This window comes from Pongo abelii, chromosome 8, assembly GCF_028885655.2.
Source record: "Pongo abelii isolate AG06213 chromosome 8, NHGRI_mPonAbe1-v2.0_pri, whole genome shotgun sequence".
In the NCBI taxonomy this organism is placed as follows: domain Eukaryota; kingdom Metazoa; phylum Chordata; class Mammalia; order Primates; family Hominidae; genus Pongo; species Pongo abelii.
This window is the reverse complement of record NC_071993.2, coordinates 103,663,931-103,684,439: the sequence shown is the minus strand read 5'-3', so window position 1 is coordinate 103,684,439 and position 20,509 is coordinate 103,663,931. Positions and strand designations below refer to the sequence as shown.

General features: G+C 42.4%; 1 protein-coding gene across 2 annotated transcripts in view; it reads left to right on the top strand.

Annotated features, from left to right (window-relative positions):
• The window catches only part of PIK3AP1 (phosphoinositide-3-kinase adaptor protein 1), a 127,313-nt gene that overhangs the window by 10,090 nt on the left and 96,714 nt on the right, over nt 1-20,509 (top strand). For both annotated transcript variants that reach the window (XM_024254222.3, XM_054522713.2), the window contains exon 2: nt 486-902. In XM_024254222.3, coding sequence (XP_024109990.1) covers nt 486-902 — 417 coding nt within the window. The remainder of the gene's footprint in view (nt 1-485; nt 903-20,509) is intronic.

Here is a 20,509-nt window from a genome sequence, read left to right as displayed (position 1 = left end):
GACGGGTGGATCACTTGAGGTCAGAAGTTCAAGACTAGCCTGACCAACATAGTGAAACCCCATCTCTACTAAAAATACAAAAATTAGCTTGGCGTGATGGCGGGCACCTGTAATCCCAGTTACTTGGGAGGCTGAGGCAGGAGAATCACTTGAACCTGGGAGGCAGAGGTTGCAGCGAGCCGAGATTGGGCCACTGCACTCCAGCCTGGGTGATAGAGCGAGACTCAGTCTCTAAATAAATAAATAAATAAATAATAAAAAAGCGTGGTATGTTTGGGCAAAGACAAGGAGTCTGGTATGATTGGAACACAGACTGTTAATGGGGAAAGAAATGCGTGAGTGAGGTATGCTGGTGTGCTGGAGGCACACCATGAAAGACTGTGGGTGCCAGACCCAGCGTCTGGGTGCTCTACCTTTGCAGGCTCTCGGGAGCCACCTAGAAGGGGAGGTGTGCTAACATGCTTCTGTGCCTCATTCTTGCCCAGGGGTGCCCAGAGGATGCGACATCCTCATCGTCTATAGCCCGGATGCCGAGGAATGGTGCCAGTACCTGCAGACCCTGTTCCTGTCTAGTCGGCAGGTCCGCAGCCAGAAGATACTGACTCACAGGCTGGGCCCCGAGGCCTCCTTCTCGGCAGAGGACCTAAGCCTTTTCCTCAGCACTCGCTGTGTCGTGGTGCTGCTGTCCGCAGAGCTGGTGCAGCACTTCCACAAGCCCGCCTTGCTGCCCCTGCTGCAGAGAGCCTTCCATCCTCCGCACCGCGTGGTCAGGCTGCTCTGCGGCGTGCGGGACAGCGAGGAGTTCCTAGACTTCTTTCCAGATTGGGCCCACTGGCAGGAGCTCACCTGTGACGATGAGCCAGAGACCTACGTGGCAGCTGTGAAAAAAGCCATTTCTGAAGGTAAGGATTTCTTCTAAAGATAAGCAAGCCCTAGAAAAGTTACTAATCCAGGTCCTAGGTGTTAAGTTTATATTCCAAAATGAGCGGGGATCTCACTATGTTAAGAGACCTGGTCATATTTATGGGTTTAGAGCAGCCTATTTCTGGGGTGGGATAGGGGCAGGACAGCTCTCCTGGACTATCAGGAGAGGAAGAGGACACTGTCCCTTGTCTTCTGTACTAGGGCAAAGGCCTTCTTTCTAGAATTTTCGTGTTTTTTTTTTGAGACGGAGTCTCGCTCTGTCACCCAGGCTGGGGTGCAGTGGTGCAATCTCGGCTCACTGCAAGCTCCACCTTCTGGGTTCACGCCATTCTCTTGCCTCAGCCTCCCGAGTAGCTGGGACTACAGGCGCCCGCCACCACACCCAGCTAATTTTTTTTTTTTTTTTGTATTTTTAGTAGAGAAGGGGTTTCACCGTGGTCTTGATCTCCTGACCTCGTGATCCGCCCGCCTCAGCCTCCCAAAGTGCTGGGATTACAGGTGTGAGCCACCACGCCCAGCCCTTTCTAGAATTTTCTATGCCTTGGAAGACACAGGACAGAGTTCCAGTCTAGAAAGTAGTGGGGGTGGGAGGCAGAGACTTAGTTTGCTGTTGGTGTGAGGAACAAGACTGCCCACTCTCCTGCTTGCATGTTACTTCCATTTTATCATCACGCAACCTTCACATTTTTGTTAAGAAAAAGGCTTTTTTTTTTTTTTTTTTTTTTTTTTTGAGATGGAGTCTCCCGCTGTCACCCAGGCTGAATGAAGTGCAGTGGTGTGATCTCAGTGGACTGCAACCTCTGCCTCCAGGTTCAAATGATTCTCCTGCCTTAGCCTCCTGAGTAGCTGGGATTACAGGTGTATGCCACCATGCCTGGCTAATTTTTTTGTATTTATAGTAGAGACAGGGTTTTATCATGTTGGTCAGACTGATCTTGAACTCCTGATATCAAATGATCCACCCGCCTCAGCCTCCCAAAGTGCTGGGCCTACAGGCATGAGCCACCATGCCCGGCCAAGGCATTGTTTTTTTCCGATAACATGTTTATAGAGAAATAGCCCTCTTCTCTATTTCCCACCAGCCTAGCTTCTATATTTTGCCATTTCTCCTTTTAGAGTAGGAAAATTCCGATCCTTTCTGCTGGGGTTAGTGACTTCAGTGGCCCCAGGAAGTGTGACACACACTCTGATTAACAGTAACAGAAGACATGCTCTGGGATGGACACATATCACAGCTTTTCTTCCTCTTTTTGCTTTCTTTTTGCTTTTTTTTTTGAGACAGAGCCTTGCTCTGATGTCCAGGCTGGAGTGCAGTGGCGTGATCTCAGCTCACTGCAGCCTCCACCTCCTGGATTCAAGTGATTCTCCTGCCTCAGCCTCCCGAGTAGCTGGGATTATAGGTGCCCACCACCACACCCGGCTAATTTTTGTATTTTTAGGAGAGACGGGATTTTACCATGTTGGTCAGGCTGGTCTCAAACTCCTGACCTCAGGTGATTCACCTGCCTCGGCCTCCCAAAGTGCTGGGATTATAGGCATGAGCCACCACACCCGGCCTCTTTTTGTTTTCTATTTTTGCCTCACTGTGGGCTATGAATGGGCTATGCGTTTATATTCTGTTCTCTTGCCACATGAGCTCTTATATACCTGACGCCAGCAAAGAAGCCTGGAAAATTATGGTCCTGATTTAACTGTGCCTCAGTTATCCCTGGTGTGACTTGGGCGTTAATTTGTCTCACCCACCCCATGCCATCTGATAAACGAAATCAAGAATTTACTAATTTTCAGTGGCCTTAAAAAAGGTAACGTAACTTCCTAGATGCTTTTATCCCAGGAATTGGCTACTCTAAACCAATAAATATGACCATGTCTTTTAACAAAGTAAGATTCCTTCTCATTTTGTAACATAAATCACTAGTGTGAATGTAAAACATGTCTCACCTGAAATGCCGGGACCTGGATTAGTACTTTTTCTAGGGTTTGCTTATCGTTACGTTAGAAAGACAATGATAGAAAAAGCATATAATTCATTTTTGCATGATTGCCTTTCATTACTTTGAAGGAATTGTGATCTGTCCAAACTTACAAAAAACTGAGATACAACTGGTTGTTTCTGTGGATGATCTTATGTCATTGCATCGGTCCATTAGGATCTCGCAGGCCAGCTGCTGGAACCCACCATGGATATATTGCCACTGACTGGGCATCTCACACTGTATGCTGTAATAGATTGTTCTTTAAAATATTACAGTAGTGTGGCTGGGCGCAGTGGTGCACACCTGTAATCCCAGCACTTTGGGAGGCCGAGGTGGGCGGATCATGAGGTCAGGGGTTAGAGACCAGCCTGGCCAATATGGTGAAACTCCATCTCTACTAAAAAAATACAAAAATTAGCTGGTCGTGGTGGTGCGTGCCGGTAATCTCAGCTACTCGGGAGGCTAAGGCAGAAGAATCACTTCAGCCTGGGAGGCGGAGGTTGCAGTGAGCCGAAATTGTGCCACTGCACTCCAGCCTGGGCGACAGAGCGAGACTCCGTCTCAAAAAAAAAAAAAAAAAAAAAAAAATACAGTAGTGTTATTTTTTGAAGTAGATAGTAAAAAGGATTATTTTAATATTGTTTGGATGTGTCCAGTGATTCAATGCCTGGATAAATTGATCTCTTCTAATATTTCACTTTTTACCAAAGACTGTAGTTCAGTATGCTATGAGCCTTTAGCTTCAAGTGTCTTGGAAAGAATGAACTCATTTACAGGGTGCTCCTGTTCTAAGAGCAGGAACTTCTCATCAGAAAGAGATTACTTTAATGAGAGATTAAAATAAGCTGCTTAGTGGGATATCTTTGCAGTTCAGAATCAATGGATATAGAGACAAATGGAATTATAAGAAAGAGAAGAGAAGGAAGGAAGGCTTATAGCCTCAATATAACTTTCTTATCTGGTATTATGTTTGTGAATTTGGGGATTCAAGATCTCTGTCGGTGCTAGGATGGCTTGGGTTTGCTTTTTGGGTATTCCATAGCCATGGCCCTTGGTTGGCCTTGACTCTGATGCCATATTCCTGATTTTTTTTGCTGAACAGGCTTTCTTAACAAACCTGATACTCAGAGTCTGGCAGTGTAGAAAAAGAGCATTGACCAGGGTTAGGGACACTGCATTACCCGGCTCTGCTGCTAACCAGATGCCTAGTACTGAGCAAGTCCTTTTGCCTCTTTGAGTTCCAGTTTCCTTTTCTGTAAGTGGCAGATTTAGACTTGATCTCAGACACTTCCCAAGGCTAAAAATCTGCGATTCACCTAGGCCAGAAAATCTTAAATATTTTTGAAGTATGACCTTCTTGCCCCGTTTCATACCTGCTTTGACTCCCAGGAGGCTTAGGGCTAGAACAGTGTCTAAAGACAGTACTCTCCCTATGCTACATTTCTGGGATAATTGTGTCCTTAGGTACATTCCCTATAACTTGTGATAACCCATCTTTTTTTAAAATACTCCTCTTGCATACATGAGGTTTTCCTAAGGTACCTCAAAATAAAAGCAAAAGCTAATATTTTCATATACGTTACTACCACCAGCTGCCCAGTCCCATGAGAAATAAATACGTGAAACTTGTTTCTTTGACTTTCTCTGTTAAAAAAAAAAAATCCCAATAAGAAATTGGCTGGGCATAGCCGGGAGCGGTGGCTCACGCCTGTAATCCCAGCACTTTGGGAGGCCGAGGCGGGCGGATCACGAGGTCAGGAGATTGAGACCATACTGGCTAATACGGTGAAACCCCGTCTCTACTAAAAATACAAAAAATTAGCCAGGCGAGGTGGCGGGTGCGTGTAGTGCCAGCTACATGGGAGGCTGAGGCAGGAGAATGGCGTGAACCCAGGAGGCGGAGCTTGCAGTGAGCCGAGATTGCACCACTGCACTCCAGCCTGAGTGACAGATCGAGACTCCGTCTCAAAAAAAAAAAAAAAAAAAAAAAAAAATTGGCTGGGCATAGTGGCTTATGCCTGTAATCCCAGCACTTTGGGAGGCTGGAGCAGAAGGATTTCTGCTTCAAAGTTTGAGACCAGTTTGGACAACATGGCAAAACCCCGTCTCTACAAAAAATACAAAAATTAGCTGGGCATGGTGGCGTGCACCTGTTGTCCTAGCTACTTGGGAGGCTGAGGTGGGAGAATCACCTGAGCCTGGGAGGTTGAGGCTGCAGTGATCTGTGACTGAGCCACTGCACTCCAGCCTGGAGATCAACAGAGTGACGCCCTGTCTCAAAAAAAAAAAATAAAATAAAATAAATAAATGCAATGGAAAATTGATAATGGGGATGAATTAATAGTAGAGACAATAATTGTGGAGTTATTGATTGTAGGGCTATTGAAACTAGAGGGAGACACATTTTAGGAAAAACTTTCTAATTATTAGAGCTGTGTGAAGGTGGAATGGGTTGCCTTTGAAAGTGGTAAGCGCCACATCTCCAGGAGTAAGAGAGTAGATACTGCAGATGTGCTGTAAAGGGATTTAGCTTTGGGACCAGGGTTGGGCCATGTGACCTTTACAGCCTTTTGATCATAACATTCCCTTACAAAAAGTTCCCCTTTTCACCAGGAACACATTTCTCTTCTGAATTCAGTTTTCCCCCTTCACCTGGTATACCTGAGGTTTTTGACTCCCAGCTGAAGAAATACTGGTCATGTTCCTACTCAGACCCCAGCAGTAAATAGCATGAAAAATACCTCAATTTATAATTTATGTAACCCTTTAAAATGATAAAAGTCCCAGAATATTTACATGTCTATATGTATATTTTTCTTAACTTTGAGATACCTTTTAAATTTTAAATCTTAAACTTTGAGATACCATTAAAGGACTATTTAATGAGATATTCACTAAGCCCATTTAAAATTTAGGCTAAATTTTAGACCATTTAAAGTTTAAAGTAAAGCTTAAAGATCAAAGAGAGTGGAGTGGGTAATAGAGTAGAGGAGGTTATTTTATTCTTGAAACTTAGATTACAGGTAGTCAATTATACTTTCTTTTGGTGCTGTGCTAGCTAAACAATGCTTCTCAAATTTTAATGTGCACAGAAGGACCTGGGGATCTTGTAAATATGCATATACTGACTCCTTGGGTGGGGCCAAGATTCCGCATTTCTTTTTTTTTTCTCTTTTCTGTTTTTTTTTTTTTTTTTTTTGAGATAGAATCTCGCTCTGTCACCCAGGCTGGAGTACAGTGGCGCAATCTCGGCACTGCTACCTCTGCCTCCCTGGGTTCGAGCAATTCTCCTGCCTCAGCCTCCCAAGTAGATGGAATTACAGGCATGCACCACCATGCCTGGCTGATTTTTGTATTTTTATTAGTGATGGGGTTTCACCGTGTTGGCCAGGCTGGTCTTGAACTCCTGACTTCAAGTGAGCTGCCTGCCTCAGCCTCACAAAGCGTTGGGATTACAAGCGTGAGCCACCGCACCCGGCCAGATTCTGCATTTCTAACAAGCTCACAGGTGATGTTGATGCTGCTGGTCCAGGTACCAGTGAGTACAAACAAGGGGTCTAAGCCACCTTTCTTTTGTCAGATCAATGGTCATGTACCTCTGTCGCATGGGAAGTATTTTCTCTAATCTCCACTTCTCCGGAAATGGAGGCACCATCACATCAGGGCAGCTCCTGGACACCCATCAGTTAGGTATAAAATTAGGCCAGTATTTGGTACTTAGGCCATCAGACTTCAGGGTAGAGCTCCTGCGTTCTCTTCCTTTGCCCCTGCTCATGGATTCGGTGCGTTCACTCTGGCAGTTTTCAATCTTTCAGGTTTCTAGATGTTGGGATGGGGTGCTACTGAGATCACAATCTTTACTCTTTCTTAATTTAATAAGCCCCTTGATCAAAATTACTACTAAAATATGTTTTGGAGGTTTTATTTCCCACCCCAATCTCCAAATTTGTCAGCCACCTTAAAATTAAGCACGTTTTAATTAGAGTCTTCAGTGTGTTGGATCAGCCAGTTTATTTTCCAAGTTCTTCATCTGTAAAATGATGGGGTTGGACCAGATGATTTGGAAGGTTTCTTTCAGCCTCCAGCACTGTAATATATCATTATAAGTTTTCTAAGAAGATGGCAATTTACCGAGAACCTTTTTAACTGATTCAGTTTAGTTCCAAAATGTCTGCAGTGATGTATACCTGTGCATAGAAGACTGGACTATTGATCTGACTTTTTGGACTTGTTGGAAGATTATTTTAAAATAAGGAAGTGAGAAAACCCCAGGTACAGCACAGAAATTATTTCCTCTTTTTACTGGGGCTCTATTCTTTGCTTCAAATCTCAATGGAATATAAAAATAGATTCTGTTAGACTGTGTGGGAAAGGACTCTGTGGGTGATATTGAGTGTTTTTGCAAAAGTTCTCATTCATGTGATGTGTGTGTGTGTGTGTGTGTGTGTGTTGAGGGTGGAGGGAAGCATTAAACCGAATTCTCTCAATATTATTTATTAATAGTATTACAGTGGAGATCTTGTCTGCTTCTTTATATGCATTATTTTCTCCTTGCCTCGCCCCTCCCTCTCCATTCCCATTGTGTTTCAGAAGCTCTCATGGTACCCACAAGTATCATATATTTTGCCTTTGATTTCCATGGGAAAAATTTAGAGGGATATGTCTATCTGGCCTGCCTTTGTTGATATTAATGTTCTAGTCTGAATATTAAACTACAGTTTAAAAGAAAAAATAAGGGCTGGGTGCAGCGGCTCACAACTGTAATTCTAACAGTTTGGGAGACTGTGGGGAACAGATTGCTTGAGGCCAGGAGTTCAAGACCAGCCTGGGCAATGTGGCGGAAACCTGTCTCTACAAAAAATACAAAAATTAGCTGGACGTGGTGGCATGTGCCTGTGATCCCAGCTACTGGAGAGGCTGAGGTGGGAAGATTGCTCGAGCCCTGGAAGTTGAGGCTGCAGTGAGTTGTGACTGCGGCACTGCACTCCAGCCTGGGAGACAGAGCGAGACCCTGTCTCAAAGAAAAAGAAAAATAAAGGAATATTTAAAAATGCTTTCAGCTATAATCAAATGGATTCCAAAATGTTTTCCTAAGTTAATTAACTAATTAATTAATTAATGTTTTCTAGTTTTATTGAGGTACACTTGACAAATAAAAATTGTATATATTCAAAAAAATTGTATATATTCAAGGTGTACAAAGTGATTTTTTTATACATATACTTTGTGAAATGATTATCACAATCAAATTAATTAACACATACATCAGCACACATAGTTACCATTGTGTGTGTGTGTGGTGAGAACACTTAAAGTCTAGTCTTAGCAAATTTCAAGTAAAAAATGTGGTATTATTAACTATAATCACCATGCTGTACACTAGATTCTCAGAGTTTATGTATTTATTTATTTTTTTGAGACAGAGTCTCGCTCTGTCATCAGGCTGGAGTGCAGTGGCGTGATCTCGGCTCACTGCAACCTCCGCCTCCAGGGTTCAAGCGATTCTCCTGCCTCAGCCTCCTGAGTAGCTGGGACTACAGGCACGTGCCAACACGCCCAGCTAATTTTTGTATTTTTAGTAGAGGTGGGGTTTCACCATGTTGGCCAGGATGGTCTCGATGTCTTGACCTCATGATCCTCCCGCCTCGGCCTCCCAAACTGCTGGGATTACAGGCGTGAGCCACCACGTCTGGCCTGAGTTTATTCATCTTAAAACTGAAAGTTCAACTCTGACCAGCATCTCCCCAAGTCCCCCTCTTTACCCCTGTCCCTGGTAAACACCATTGTGTTCTCTGCTTCTATGAGTTCAACTTTTTTGGATTCCACATATAAGTGAGATCATATTGTATTTGCCTTCCTGTATCTGGGTTATTTCACTTTGCATAATGTCCTCCAGGTTCATCCACATTGTCACAAATGGCAAGATTTTCTTCTTTCTTATAGCTGAAAAATCTTCCATTGGGTAACTTTTCTTAAATTTAAAAAGAAACTTTTTTCTGAAATAATTTGTGTTTGTCATAATGTTAAAGAAGAAAAAAACCCCTTTAAGTTCTAATTTTTCCCCTTTTATAAATAATATTGCAATAAATGTTCATACAGCTTCATGCCTAAATTTTTGTGAATCTGTGTTAATTTCCTCTGGATCATACTGCTATAGAGCCCCCAGAGACAGGGTTGCAAGCCTGCTCTCAGCATCTCCCCACCCTCCCCCATGCAACCTGAATCTACTGCCTTCCTTACTGCTATTTATTTTATTTTATTCTCTTTATGCTTGGTTCAGTCTGTTGTTTACATTTGTAGTTTCCTTTGCAAAGATGGTCGTATGGAGAACGTGTACCCTCCTCTCCTCAGGGAAAGAATTCATAAGAAGATGAATGGTTTTTATGACAGTTACCCTGTGTAATGCATCAGGTGTTTTACATGTATTTATTCCTCCCACAACCCCGAGTGCACAGATGGTTTCAGCGCCATTTTGCAGATGAGAAAACTAAGATTCAGAGAGGTTAAATGATTGGGTTAAGCACTGGAACTCACTTTGGAACACAGGGCCTTTGGGCCTAGAAAGCTTACACTTGGCCTTGCTTCTCCCCTAAGTCTTCCCTCTCCACCCTCCTCTTCCACACTGAGATAAAGAATGAAGAATGCTCAAGGAAGAGAAAGGATCAGAGAAAATGACGCTTCCCTCAGTGCTCCAGGCCATAAATTTCCAAGTCAGGCTGAGCATTGGCAATTTCCCTGCACTATGTTTAAAATGTGGATACCTGGGCCGCACCCCAGACCTACTGAATAGGAATCTCTAGAGGTTTGTCCTGGGAATATGAATTTGAAAAAGCCTTCAAGTTGGTTCTGCTGTGCAGCCCGGCTTTGAGCTTTGCTCCATGCCTGGTGTCTTGTCTTTTGGTTTTTGGGTCACAGGAGCCCGCGATAGCTCAGGCCCTGTGGTCTGTTATAGGCTATTATGGGCAGGTCATGACACAGTAGTCCCAAGGGGCTCAGAGCTTGGCCTTGGCACGTCACAAGCAGCAGCCCTGAGAGAAGAGAAGGGAGTCAGACCCTCTGAGCAAAGGGGAAGTTGCTGCGCTCTGCTCGGTGTGGTGGCCTTGCAGATGGTAAGTCATGGACGACTTCTGGGGCTTATGGGGCACCTTGCAGGACTGAGGGGAAAATCTAGGCTTGGATCTCTTGAAAGCAACGATTGTGGTGCTGCTGTCCTGGTGCCTTGTGCCTGTGGGCTGTTGGGTTTGCTCTTTCTCTGCTGTGGTTTAAGCCACTCTGCAATTGCCTCCTCCAGGATCCTCCTTAAATACCCCCTGCTGAAGGATGCTTTCTTTTTTCTCTTCCTTTTTGAAATGATCTTTCTGATTTGGGAAGAAGATAACCAGCTGGGATGGTGAAATCCTTCCAATGTCACCAAAAAGCTACAGCCTGTCCAAGAGTCACTTGGGGTTTCCCCTGCCTGATACCCTAACTGCCTTGCAGAATCAGGGGCTGTTCACACTCCTAACTGTGGGTCACTGCCTGCTGCTCCTGGAATAGTTAACGAGGACTGATGCCTACAATAGATTTTGTGCCCATGGAAATTTTCCCCTGAGCCTTCAGAGTCGCCCAGGATTACAGTTTTCCTGCAAAGCCGAGAGCTCTTGGTGGGGTGGTAAACTCGGCCTCTCCTGCCGCTTTGGCGGCCACCCAGAGAGGGCCTTCTCCTGTTCACGTTACACTTTCATGGTCCCTCAAAGAAGTGTCTGTGAGTTCCTATGTCAACTGTGTTTGGTGAGCCACGGGGAAAAGGGAGTCATGAATGCTGAAATTTCCGTTCGTGTGAGAATTTCAAGTTTGCACCTGTCTCTGTCTGAATTTTCTAATGTATGCCAGAATGGAAACATCAGATGTAGGAATTTGATCGGTCAATTTCTTACCCTGTTGTTTCAGTATTTTTTGCATCTCACTTCTCCTGCAACTATTACTAGAAGAGAATAGTAGAATTCAGGAGGGACCTGACATCTGTGTTACCCTCTTTCAAAACCGTTTTATCGACATTATTTCATTTGGCCTGTGTAGCTTCCCTATAAGGCAGATGTTAATGTTATTTCCGTTTTAAAGATGACAGAAACAAGGCCCAGGCAGTTTCAGTGACTTGCCCAAAGTCACACACCTGCTTTTCCATTAGGGCTAGGATCAGGGTGAGGGCCTCCTGTCTTGTAGTCCAAGGCCTGGTTATTGCCTTATGTAGATATCAGAGCCAACTGTTCATCTGATGGTTATTTATGGAGCATCTATTATATTCTCAAGGCCCTGTGTTGGGTGCTGAGTTAGAGCAGGAAAGACAGTCACTGCTGTGACGGCATCTACATTCAAAACCAGTGCTATCCAAAAAATGTATAATGTGGGCCATATGTGAAATTCAAAATTTTTTAGCAGCTGCAGTAATTTAAAAAAAGTAAAAAGAAACAAGTAAAATTAATTTAATGGTATAGTTTATGTAATAATATATCTAAAATATTCTCTTATTGATATATAAGCAATATAACAATTACTGAGATATTTTACATCTTTCTTTTATATTTGAAATTTAGTATGTGTTTTATAGACAACACAGATTTCGAATGTTCAGTAGCCATGTGTAGCCAGTGACTGCCATATTGGACAGTGAAGCTCAAAAAGAATGTTTGCTTTTCAGAGAATAGGAGCCATATATCAGTTAATATTTTAATTTTTTTTTTTTTTTTTTTTGAGACAGAGTTTTTGCCCTTGTTTCCCAGGCTAGAGTGCAGTGGCACCATCTCGGCTCACTGCAACCTCCACCTCCTGGGTTCGAGCAATTCTCCTGTCTTAGCCTCTCAAGTAGCTGGGATTACAGGTGTGCGCCACCATGCTCAGCTAATTTTGTGGGTTTTTTTTAGTAGAGATGGGATTTCTCTATGTTGGCCAGGCTGGTCTCCAACTCCCGACCTCAGGTGATCCACCCACCTCGGCCTCCCAAAGTGCTGGGATTACAGGCGTGAGCCACCACGCCGGGCCTAATATTTTAATATTTTAAGTGTTAAAAGTACACTTCTTCTAGTTTCTTCACTCATTCATTTATTCAGTCATTTCAAAGGTATTGAATGAGCATCTGCCAGGTGCTGGAATGTTGTATAACACTGCTTTATTTATTTTACTTATTTATTTATTTATTTATTTTGAGACAGAGTCTTTCTCTGTCACCCAGGCTGGAGTGCAGTGGCATGATCTCTGCTCACCGCAACCTCTGCCTCCCAGGTTCAAGCAATTCTCTTGCCTCAGCCTCCCAAGTAGCTGGAATCACAGGCATGCACCACTGTGCCCAGCTTATTTTATTTTATTTTGTTTTATTTTATTTTATTTTTAGTAGAGATGGGGTTTCACCATGTTAGCCAGGCTCGTCTCAAACTCCTGACCTCAGGTGATCCATCTGCCGCGGCCTCTTAAAGTGCTGGAATTACAGGTGAGAGCCACAGCATCCGGCCTATTTTTTTCTTTCTTTCCCTCACTACTGACCTCTTCTTTCTTGTTTCTCCTTCCCACTCCCCGCTTCTTTGTTCCCTTCTATATTTTGTCACCTGTTTAGCTGTGTTCCCAAGCTCCAGAAATACAATGTTAGTTGAGACAAAATTAGCTTTGATTAACAATAGAGTTTCTGTCCTCGAAATGACAGCTTACCATCAGAACTAATGAAACGGAGCTCCTGGCAGCCTTTGTGAAGACAGAATCAAACCAGGCTGCTTGTCTGCCCTTCAAAAAATAATGTTTGGCCTTGGGCCCAGTTAAATAGATTATTGTTGCGTCTATGCAATGGAATACCATCCAGACCTCAGAGAGAACCAGGCAGTTCTGTTTGTGTTGATATGGAAAGTCTGCCAGGATTTATAAAAAGAAAAAAACTAAGATACAGAAGAATGTGTATAGTATAATGTGATTTAGGTATGTTTTAAAAAGAAATATATTTATGTTGGTATATGCATTACTTTTTTTCCTGAAAGGATACACAAAAAACTGTTGATAGTGGTTACCTTTGGGTGGATGGAGGACATTTTGAACTTTTTGTTTTAGACATTTCTCCAGTGTTTTAATTTTTCTGTGTTCATGTGTTACTTTTTGTTGTTTGTTTGAGACAGGGTCTTGCTCTGTTGCCCAGGCTAGAGTGCAGTGGCACCATCACAGCTCACTGAAGCCTCAACCTTCTAGGCTCAAGCGATCCTCTCATATCAGCCTCTTGAATAGCTGGGACCACAGGCGTGCACCACCATGCCCGGCTAATTAAAAAAAAAAATTATTTTGTAGAGATAGGATCTCACTATGTTGCCCAGGCTAGTCTCGAACTCCTGGACTGAAGCAGTCCTCCCCTTGTCCTCCCAAAGTGTTGTGATGACAGGCATGAGCCACCACACCCAGCCTGTTTTACTTTTAGTTAGGAATTTTGAAGAGAAAAATGACAGAATCTAGAGGAAGATGTTGGGCTTGCACTCAGATAATCCAAGTAGGGTGCACTTCAAGTTAAGTTCGCGTGTACAGACTTGGTGGCCTTTTTCCTTAGCTTCATTAGGGTGATGTGATAAGTGGAAGCAACGTGGTATTGGTTTGTGTTATTGCTGTAATGACCGCACCGTCACTCACTCGGGGTGGGCTAATGCCTATAAAGAGAGAACAGCTACTTATCACTGAGTCATATTTTGACTCTTGTCAAATTTAGGCTGATGTGTTCTTAGGTTACTACAATCTTTATGACAATCAGTAAGAGAATAAGGGTGTGTATTTCCAGATTACAGAAACTGGTTGAGCCACCTGAGGCAATTCACTTGGCCACTCTGGATCTATTTTTGTTCTCTTTAAAATGCTTATGGGGAAAATATGTTGACATCTCAGACATTTACAACCATGAAATTTCTTAATTCCAACTATGTGTGATTTTACATACCTTGCATTTCATTACTGGGTCTCGATCTAATATTTTTCCAAATCCTATCAAGGTATGGTAGTATATTCATTTCAGCTAACAAATTATCCTTCACAATAGAATTTTAAACGAAACTTTAAATGCATTAATAATAACTTTCTGTTTATGGACATTAGCTCAAGTTGAGTCTTAGGAGTATATCACATTATACCATTATCTGTGTGGGTATGAAGGAATGTATGTATTTAACATTTTACATGTACTGTTTACTATGGTCTGCATGAAGATTTATGCATGTGGGTTCATAGAAAGATAATGGGGGCAGATGAAATGGGGGTAAATATGCATTACAGAATGGGTTTGTTAATTTCCCTGTTATTACAGGATGTTTTCACAGCTTTTCAATTTGGTTTCCACCAGCCATTCACATGACCCAGAGTAGGTCTGAGATGGCCCAGGAAAGAGGATGATTTAATGCCTTAAATGATTCTTGATCTGCCCATTGGAGAAATTATTGAAACCACAATAGGCTTGTCATATGGTCTTCATTCTGGTCAGAAAATTTTCAATTTCAGCCAGTTTGGTAAAATTTAGACTGAAATAGGACAGTTGGTTTTCTAAGACACAGAAAAATGAACAAAATCAGTAATTGATCAAAATTGCTGTTCTGTGGGGAAAAACTTGGGGACTTTTAAAGTTTTCACTGTTTATGTTTAGAAAAACAATACTGGTCTCTTACTGACAATGTTTTATGTGTGGTAGATGCCTAGTAAATGGTGGTTGGATGGATGACTGGAGGAGTGAGTATATTCATGAGTTATTACCCATTTTCCTAACTCTTGGGACCATTTTGAATGTCCCAATTGCAGAAAAGATGTCCCTCCCATGAGCATCCTATGTAGGGGCTTGATGCCCTTTGGATTGTCAACCATTTCCATGGAGCAAATTTGTCTTCGGTAACATAGGGTGTTTCTAAACAGAAAATTACTCTTCAAGTTCAAACAAGAGCCTACACAGCACATGTATTTTTCTGTGTCCATACTTAAAAATGTGCCAGATACAACAACCTGTCCCACAGAAGAATTGAGTATGCCAGTCTAGGAGCTAGTTAACAATTGGAAGTGTTAGTTCCTTGGGATATGTATAGGTCTGTCTCTGCAGAGATTAAATTGGCTGTGTCTTTTTTTTTTTAAAGGAGAGCATAAAAGTGAGGCAATCTATAGAGTTTTGGAGGAAACCTCTAGAATTGGGTTAGTCATTTTGGGAATTCCTTGGTACTTTTTCTTCTGGGTTTATAACTTCTGAATATGTGCATCTTCTCCATCACCATTAAGAAGTCAGACCATCTTAGGTTCTTATTTAAGAAAATGCTGGTTGAATGTGCCTATTTTGTCTACCAGCTTGCCAGTTTCACAGACTGCTGGTTTACTCTCCAACATCTGATAACACAGGAAATAGCGGGGGAGGCTGATGATGAAATGAAAATGCTCTACTTTTAAATTAGACTAAAATAAGTTTCTTTTTACACGTACAGCTAATGTCTGAGGCTGTAGTTGTAGTTAAAGCTTGCAATAAGATAGGAAGGACGTTCATCATAACTAGCAGACAGAATAATATTAGCACTAGCAATTGACTCGGCTTTTAGAGCATGTGAAATGTGGGATAACATTTCTGTTGCAGGATCTGGCATTTAGTATTCCAAACGGAACCAACCTGTTAACTTGTTCTGAACCAGGGTTTTCCTTTTATTTTCTAAAATTTTCTGAATATCCTTGCTCAAAGCCTGGGTTTGTTGCCAGAAAAGATCTCTGACTGTGATTGTATTTTTGTGTTATAGATTTTTTTCTGGAAAAATGTAATGCTGAAATAACTGTATAGTTATTTGGCAGCCTAAATATTTATTTTTTTTTTGTAGTCACTTTGAATTAGGAGTCCCTGTAGGTTATAGAAATCCTTTAAACAGTGTTTTGCCCTAGTCTTTCCCATGGTCCAGGGTATGCATGTGATTAAAACTTGCCCATACTCTGCAAAACAATCTAGCTTTAGAGTCTTTGATGGGGAACAGAGGCAAGAAGCCATTGAGTCAACAAGATGGAAATATGGAATATGAACATTAGAAAAGGGCCAGTGCAGCACTTTGGGAGGCTGAGGCGGGAGGATCACTTGAGCCCAGGAGTTTGAGACCAGCCTGGGCAATATAGCAAGACCTCCATCTCTACAAAAATAAAGTAAAATAATTATCTAGGCGTGGTGGCGTGCACCTGTGGTCCCAGCTACTTGAGAGACTGAGGTGGGAGGATCGCTTGAGCTCAGGAATCCAAGACTTCAGTGAGCTAGGACAGCCCCACTGCACTCCAGCCTAGGCAACAGAGGGAGACCCTGAAAAAAAAAAAGAAAGAAAGAAAGAAAGGAGGGAGGGAGAGAAGGGAAGGGAAGGGGAGGGGAGGGGAGGGGAGGGAAAAGGAAACTTTGGGATCATCTGGACTAATCCCTTTAGTTTAAAATGAACAAAGTAGGACCCAGAGGGGTTAGATGACTTGCCCAATATTAGTTAGTGGCATAGATGAGACTGTAAATTTATGTTTATATTCATCAAATATTTATTGAGTTTATGGAGTGTCTGTCATGGGTGCAGCACTGTGCAAGATCCAGGGGAGACTTGATGAAAAAGTCAGATGCACCCCCTGCTGTTGTGAAGTTTATGCATCCTAGCAGGAGAGGGACACTAAACAGCCAGTTACCCTATTAATTACTTAATGCCAGGAGTATCCAGAGGTATGAAGGATGCTCCCTTTGAATCATAAAGCAGAGCTGTGATATCATGGGGGCCTCTTTGATAGGTCCTTACAGCATCCTTTAAAGAAAAAAATGACTGTCCTGAGCAACCATCTTGAAAAAGAGAAGAAAAGGCCCAGCTTGTAATTATGGCAAATGTTACATGCTTGGCTATTTAATGGTATCCTAGAGCCCAGGTTAACTATGGGCTTTCAGGCAGGGCAGTCATTTTTTCAGAGTAGTAATTAGGACTATCTAAACTTTTAGAGTAGCTTTATTCAAGCACTCAATTTTAAAATTAGCATTTTGCTTCTTAAGTTTGTAGACAGCAGTGATGCTGATGTGCATATATTAATATGTTCCTGCAGTTTGCAGATTTTACATTCTAAATATGTGTCTATTGCAAAGTAATAAGGATCAATATAAAATTCTGCACAGAGTCCAACAGATGCACAAGAACAGGATAAAGGGATATGTATTTTAAGAGTAGCATATGTAAGATCTCGTGGCTTCAGTTGAAGACATGAGTCAACAGAGCAATGTCACTTCCAAGAAAGTGTTACGTGAAGGTTTATGAACAGAAGTATTGGCATCAGAGAAGAAGCTCTTCCTCTACCCTACATTTGTCAGCTTATCTGGAGAAGTATTCAACATTTCAGTGGCAGGCTGACTGAGGAGTGCACACACAAACCATCCATCTATCCATCCATCCATCCATCCGTCCATCCACTCATCTATCTATCCAACTATTCATCTTTCCATCTATCCGTCCAGTTATCCATCCATCCATCCATCTGTCCAGCCATCCATTCATTTATTCGCCCATTTTGTTTATTGTCCCTTTAACAGAATGGAAGCCTCCCTCAGAAGAGCAGGGTGGGGTGGGAAGTTGGGGGAATTGCTCACTGCTGTCTTCCTGGGGCCTGTAACAGTACTTGACATGGCAGGCTCTCAATAAATTGTTGAATGATTGAATAGAATGAATGTGAGAATTTCAAATTCTGTCAGATGAGAAACAGTTGAAGGAAGTGAACTTGTTGTAAAGAAAAGAAGTTTTATTGGAGCCACGAGAACTATCATTAGAGTTTTGAAGGCCTGTCACATGGAAGAGCAGAGGGGCAGGGCCTTTTCTATGTTTCTACAGTGGACAGGGCAAGGAGCAATGGATGAAAGCTGCAACAATGGCAGGAATGGCAACAAGGCAGGTTTAGGAAGCCCTCATAATCTGAAGACAACTGATCCTGGGAAAAGCTCACTTAAGGTGGATACAATTAAGCCTGGGTCAAAATTTCATAGTAAATACAAAAATAAATTCTTGATTGGGACTTTTATTTTGAAAAACAAAACTAAATATTAAGAAAATAAGTTTATTATATTAACACAATTTTGATTATAATTTCAGCTATAGGCTAATTCTGCAGTCAAATGCTCTGCCACTGAGCTATATATACCCCTTTTATAGGCTAATTCTAAAACCCCACAAGGACTAAATCAATTGTTGTTAGGTTTTGTACAGGAGGGTTTGAGTACATTTTTATGATGTAATTTTATGCTAAAACATTATAACATTTCTTTCTTTTTTTTCTTTTCTTTTTTTTTTTTTTTTTGAGACGGAATCTTGCTCTGTCAGAGTAAGCTGGAGTGCAGTGGCAATCTTGGCTCACTACAATCTCCTACTCCCTGGTTCAAGCGATTCTGCTGCCTCAGCCTCCCAAGTAGCTGGGATTACAGGCATGCACCACCATGCCCAGCTAATTTTTATATTTTTGGTAGAGATGGGGTTTCACCATGTTGGCCAGGATGGTCTCTATCTCCTGACCTTGTAATCCACCCGCCTTGGCCTCCCAAAGTGCTGGGATTACAGGCGTGAGCCACTGCGCCCAGCCATAATATAACATTTCTTAGTTCACATTTGGGTTTTTAAAACAGCTGTATTGAAATATGATTCACAACACACTTGACTTTTACAATTTTCTTAAGGCCTCCTCTTAACCACCATGTAATCTTATTCGATTTTGATTATTGGAAAGCATCCGTATGGGTTTTCTTCTGTCCAGTAGGTAACCTCTCTAACCGTCAGCAGCTTTACTTGTGATACAGTTTTCCAACATCACTTTCATCAACTGCAAAAAATTTCTCTTTTGCAAAATCTAGAATTACCCTGTAAAACCAAATCACATTGCATTCATAGTTTATTGTGGAGAAATCATAAATCTGGGAGAGACTAAGCAACAAAAATATGACTTGATGGATGAAAACATGCACCAAGATTAAGCAAGCAGAGATGTTTAAGTAGGGACTGATTTCATAAATGAGCATTTTTTTGTTAGTAAGTAATTTTATGTTATAAAACATTTACCTTCCCAATGTTACCATAACTATGGAAACTTGAAATAGGAATACTCAGAAAATGATAAGAGTTAGGAGCCACTAACTTGGGTTAAGTGTCCCAAGCTTTACTTCACCAAGCAAAGAATGAAAGGAACGAATATCCTGGCACATCTGTAATTCATTCTATTTGGTAGACCAGTTGGGAAATTCTGCTATCAGTGATGGAAGCCTGAGTTAAAACAATCTTGATGGGCTGGAACACTGGCCCCAGTCCAATGTATAACATTTAACTAAGTTAAGTGTTGAATTATTGCAATTAGGTCCCAAGCCTTGCCCACCACCTCCCCCATCCAAGAAAAAAATAAAAATAAAACCCAACTGTACAATCATAGCATGGCAAAGGGAAAGGATTGGCTTCCACAGTTTACATGAAAAAGAGCTCAAGTTCTGAGGTGACCACATGCTCAGTATGAATCAACAAGGGGCACAATTGCTCTAAGATGCATCTTGAGTTTCCCTTGGGAACAGTGGCCATATAGTAAGATATAACATCCTTTCTTGTATTATACACAAACTCCATTTACCCATCTGGAGTTGCTGTTTGCAGGAGGTGGGGAGAGTGGGGAGTTAGTTTGAGGGTTTGGGGGAGGTACAGACGAGCCTCAGCTGTCTCCATGTGAGGCCTGCTTTGAAAGGCTAATGTATTGCTTTGTGCTTGTTTGCTTGGAAAGAGGGAACTCCAACCTGGGAAAAAGAGGAATTAAGCAAGCTATGGTCAGAGAAGGGGTGCAGTTGGTCCTCAGAGATACCTGGAGCCAAGGACTGGAACTCCGTGGGGTTACCTCTCCACTTCTCATTTCTGTGTCTCCAAATATTGGCGTCATTCTCTCTGATGAGTCATCTCCAAGAAGAAGAATTACAGCCCCTAGGAGCTTCCATACCTCACGTCTTCCAACTCCAGCCCTAAAAAGGAACCAATATTTATTTTCTCTGGCCCAAAATTTAAAAATCTCAGGGTAGGATCTAATTGGTCAGGTGCCTTACTCTAGGCGGATTAACTGTGGCCAGGAGATTAGAGGACTATGATTGGTCCACTCTGGTAGCCTGGAGTGTGGGCTTTCTAAAAACTTGGCAGCTGCCATTCACACCACTTGGTGAATGTGGAGGGGTCAAGATTTTCCCAAAAGGAGATTGCTGTTCTTATCAAGCAATACAAAGATGAGCGATCTGGAAACATGCCTGGGCCTGAGGAATAGAGGAAAGAACTGGGAGTGTTTAATTTTGGACTTTTGGGCTGGGCGCAGTGGTTCACACCTACCATTCCAGCACTTTGGGAGCCAAGGTGAATTGTGTGAGCCCAGGAGTCTAAGACTAGCCAGGGAAACATAGTCAGATCCCATCTGTACAAAAAAAACAAAAAATTAGCTGGGCACGGTGGTGCACACCTATAGTCCCAGCTACTCAGGAGGCTGAGGTGGGAGGATCACTTGAACCCAGGAGGTCAAGGCTGCAGTGAGCTGTGATTGCACCACTGCACTTCTCTCCAGTCTGGGTGACAGAGCGAGACTTGGGGTGGGGTGGAACTGAGGCA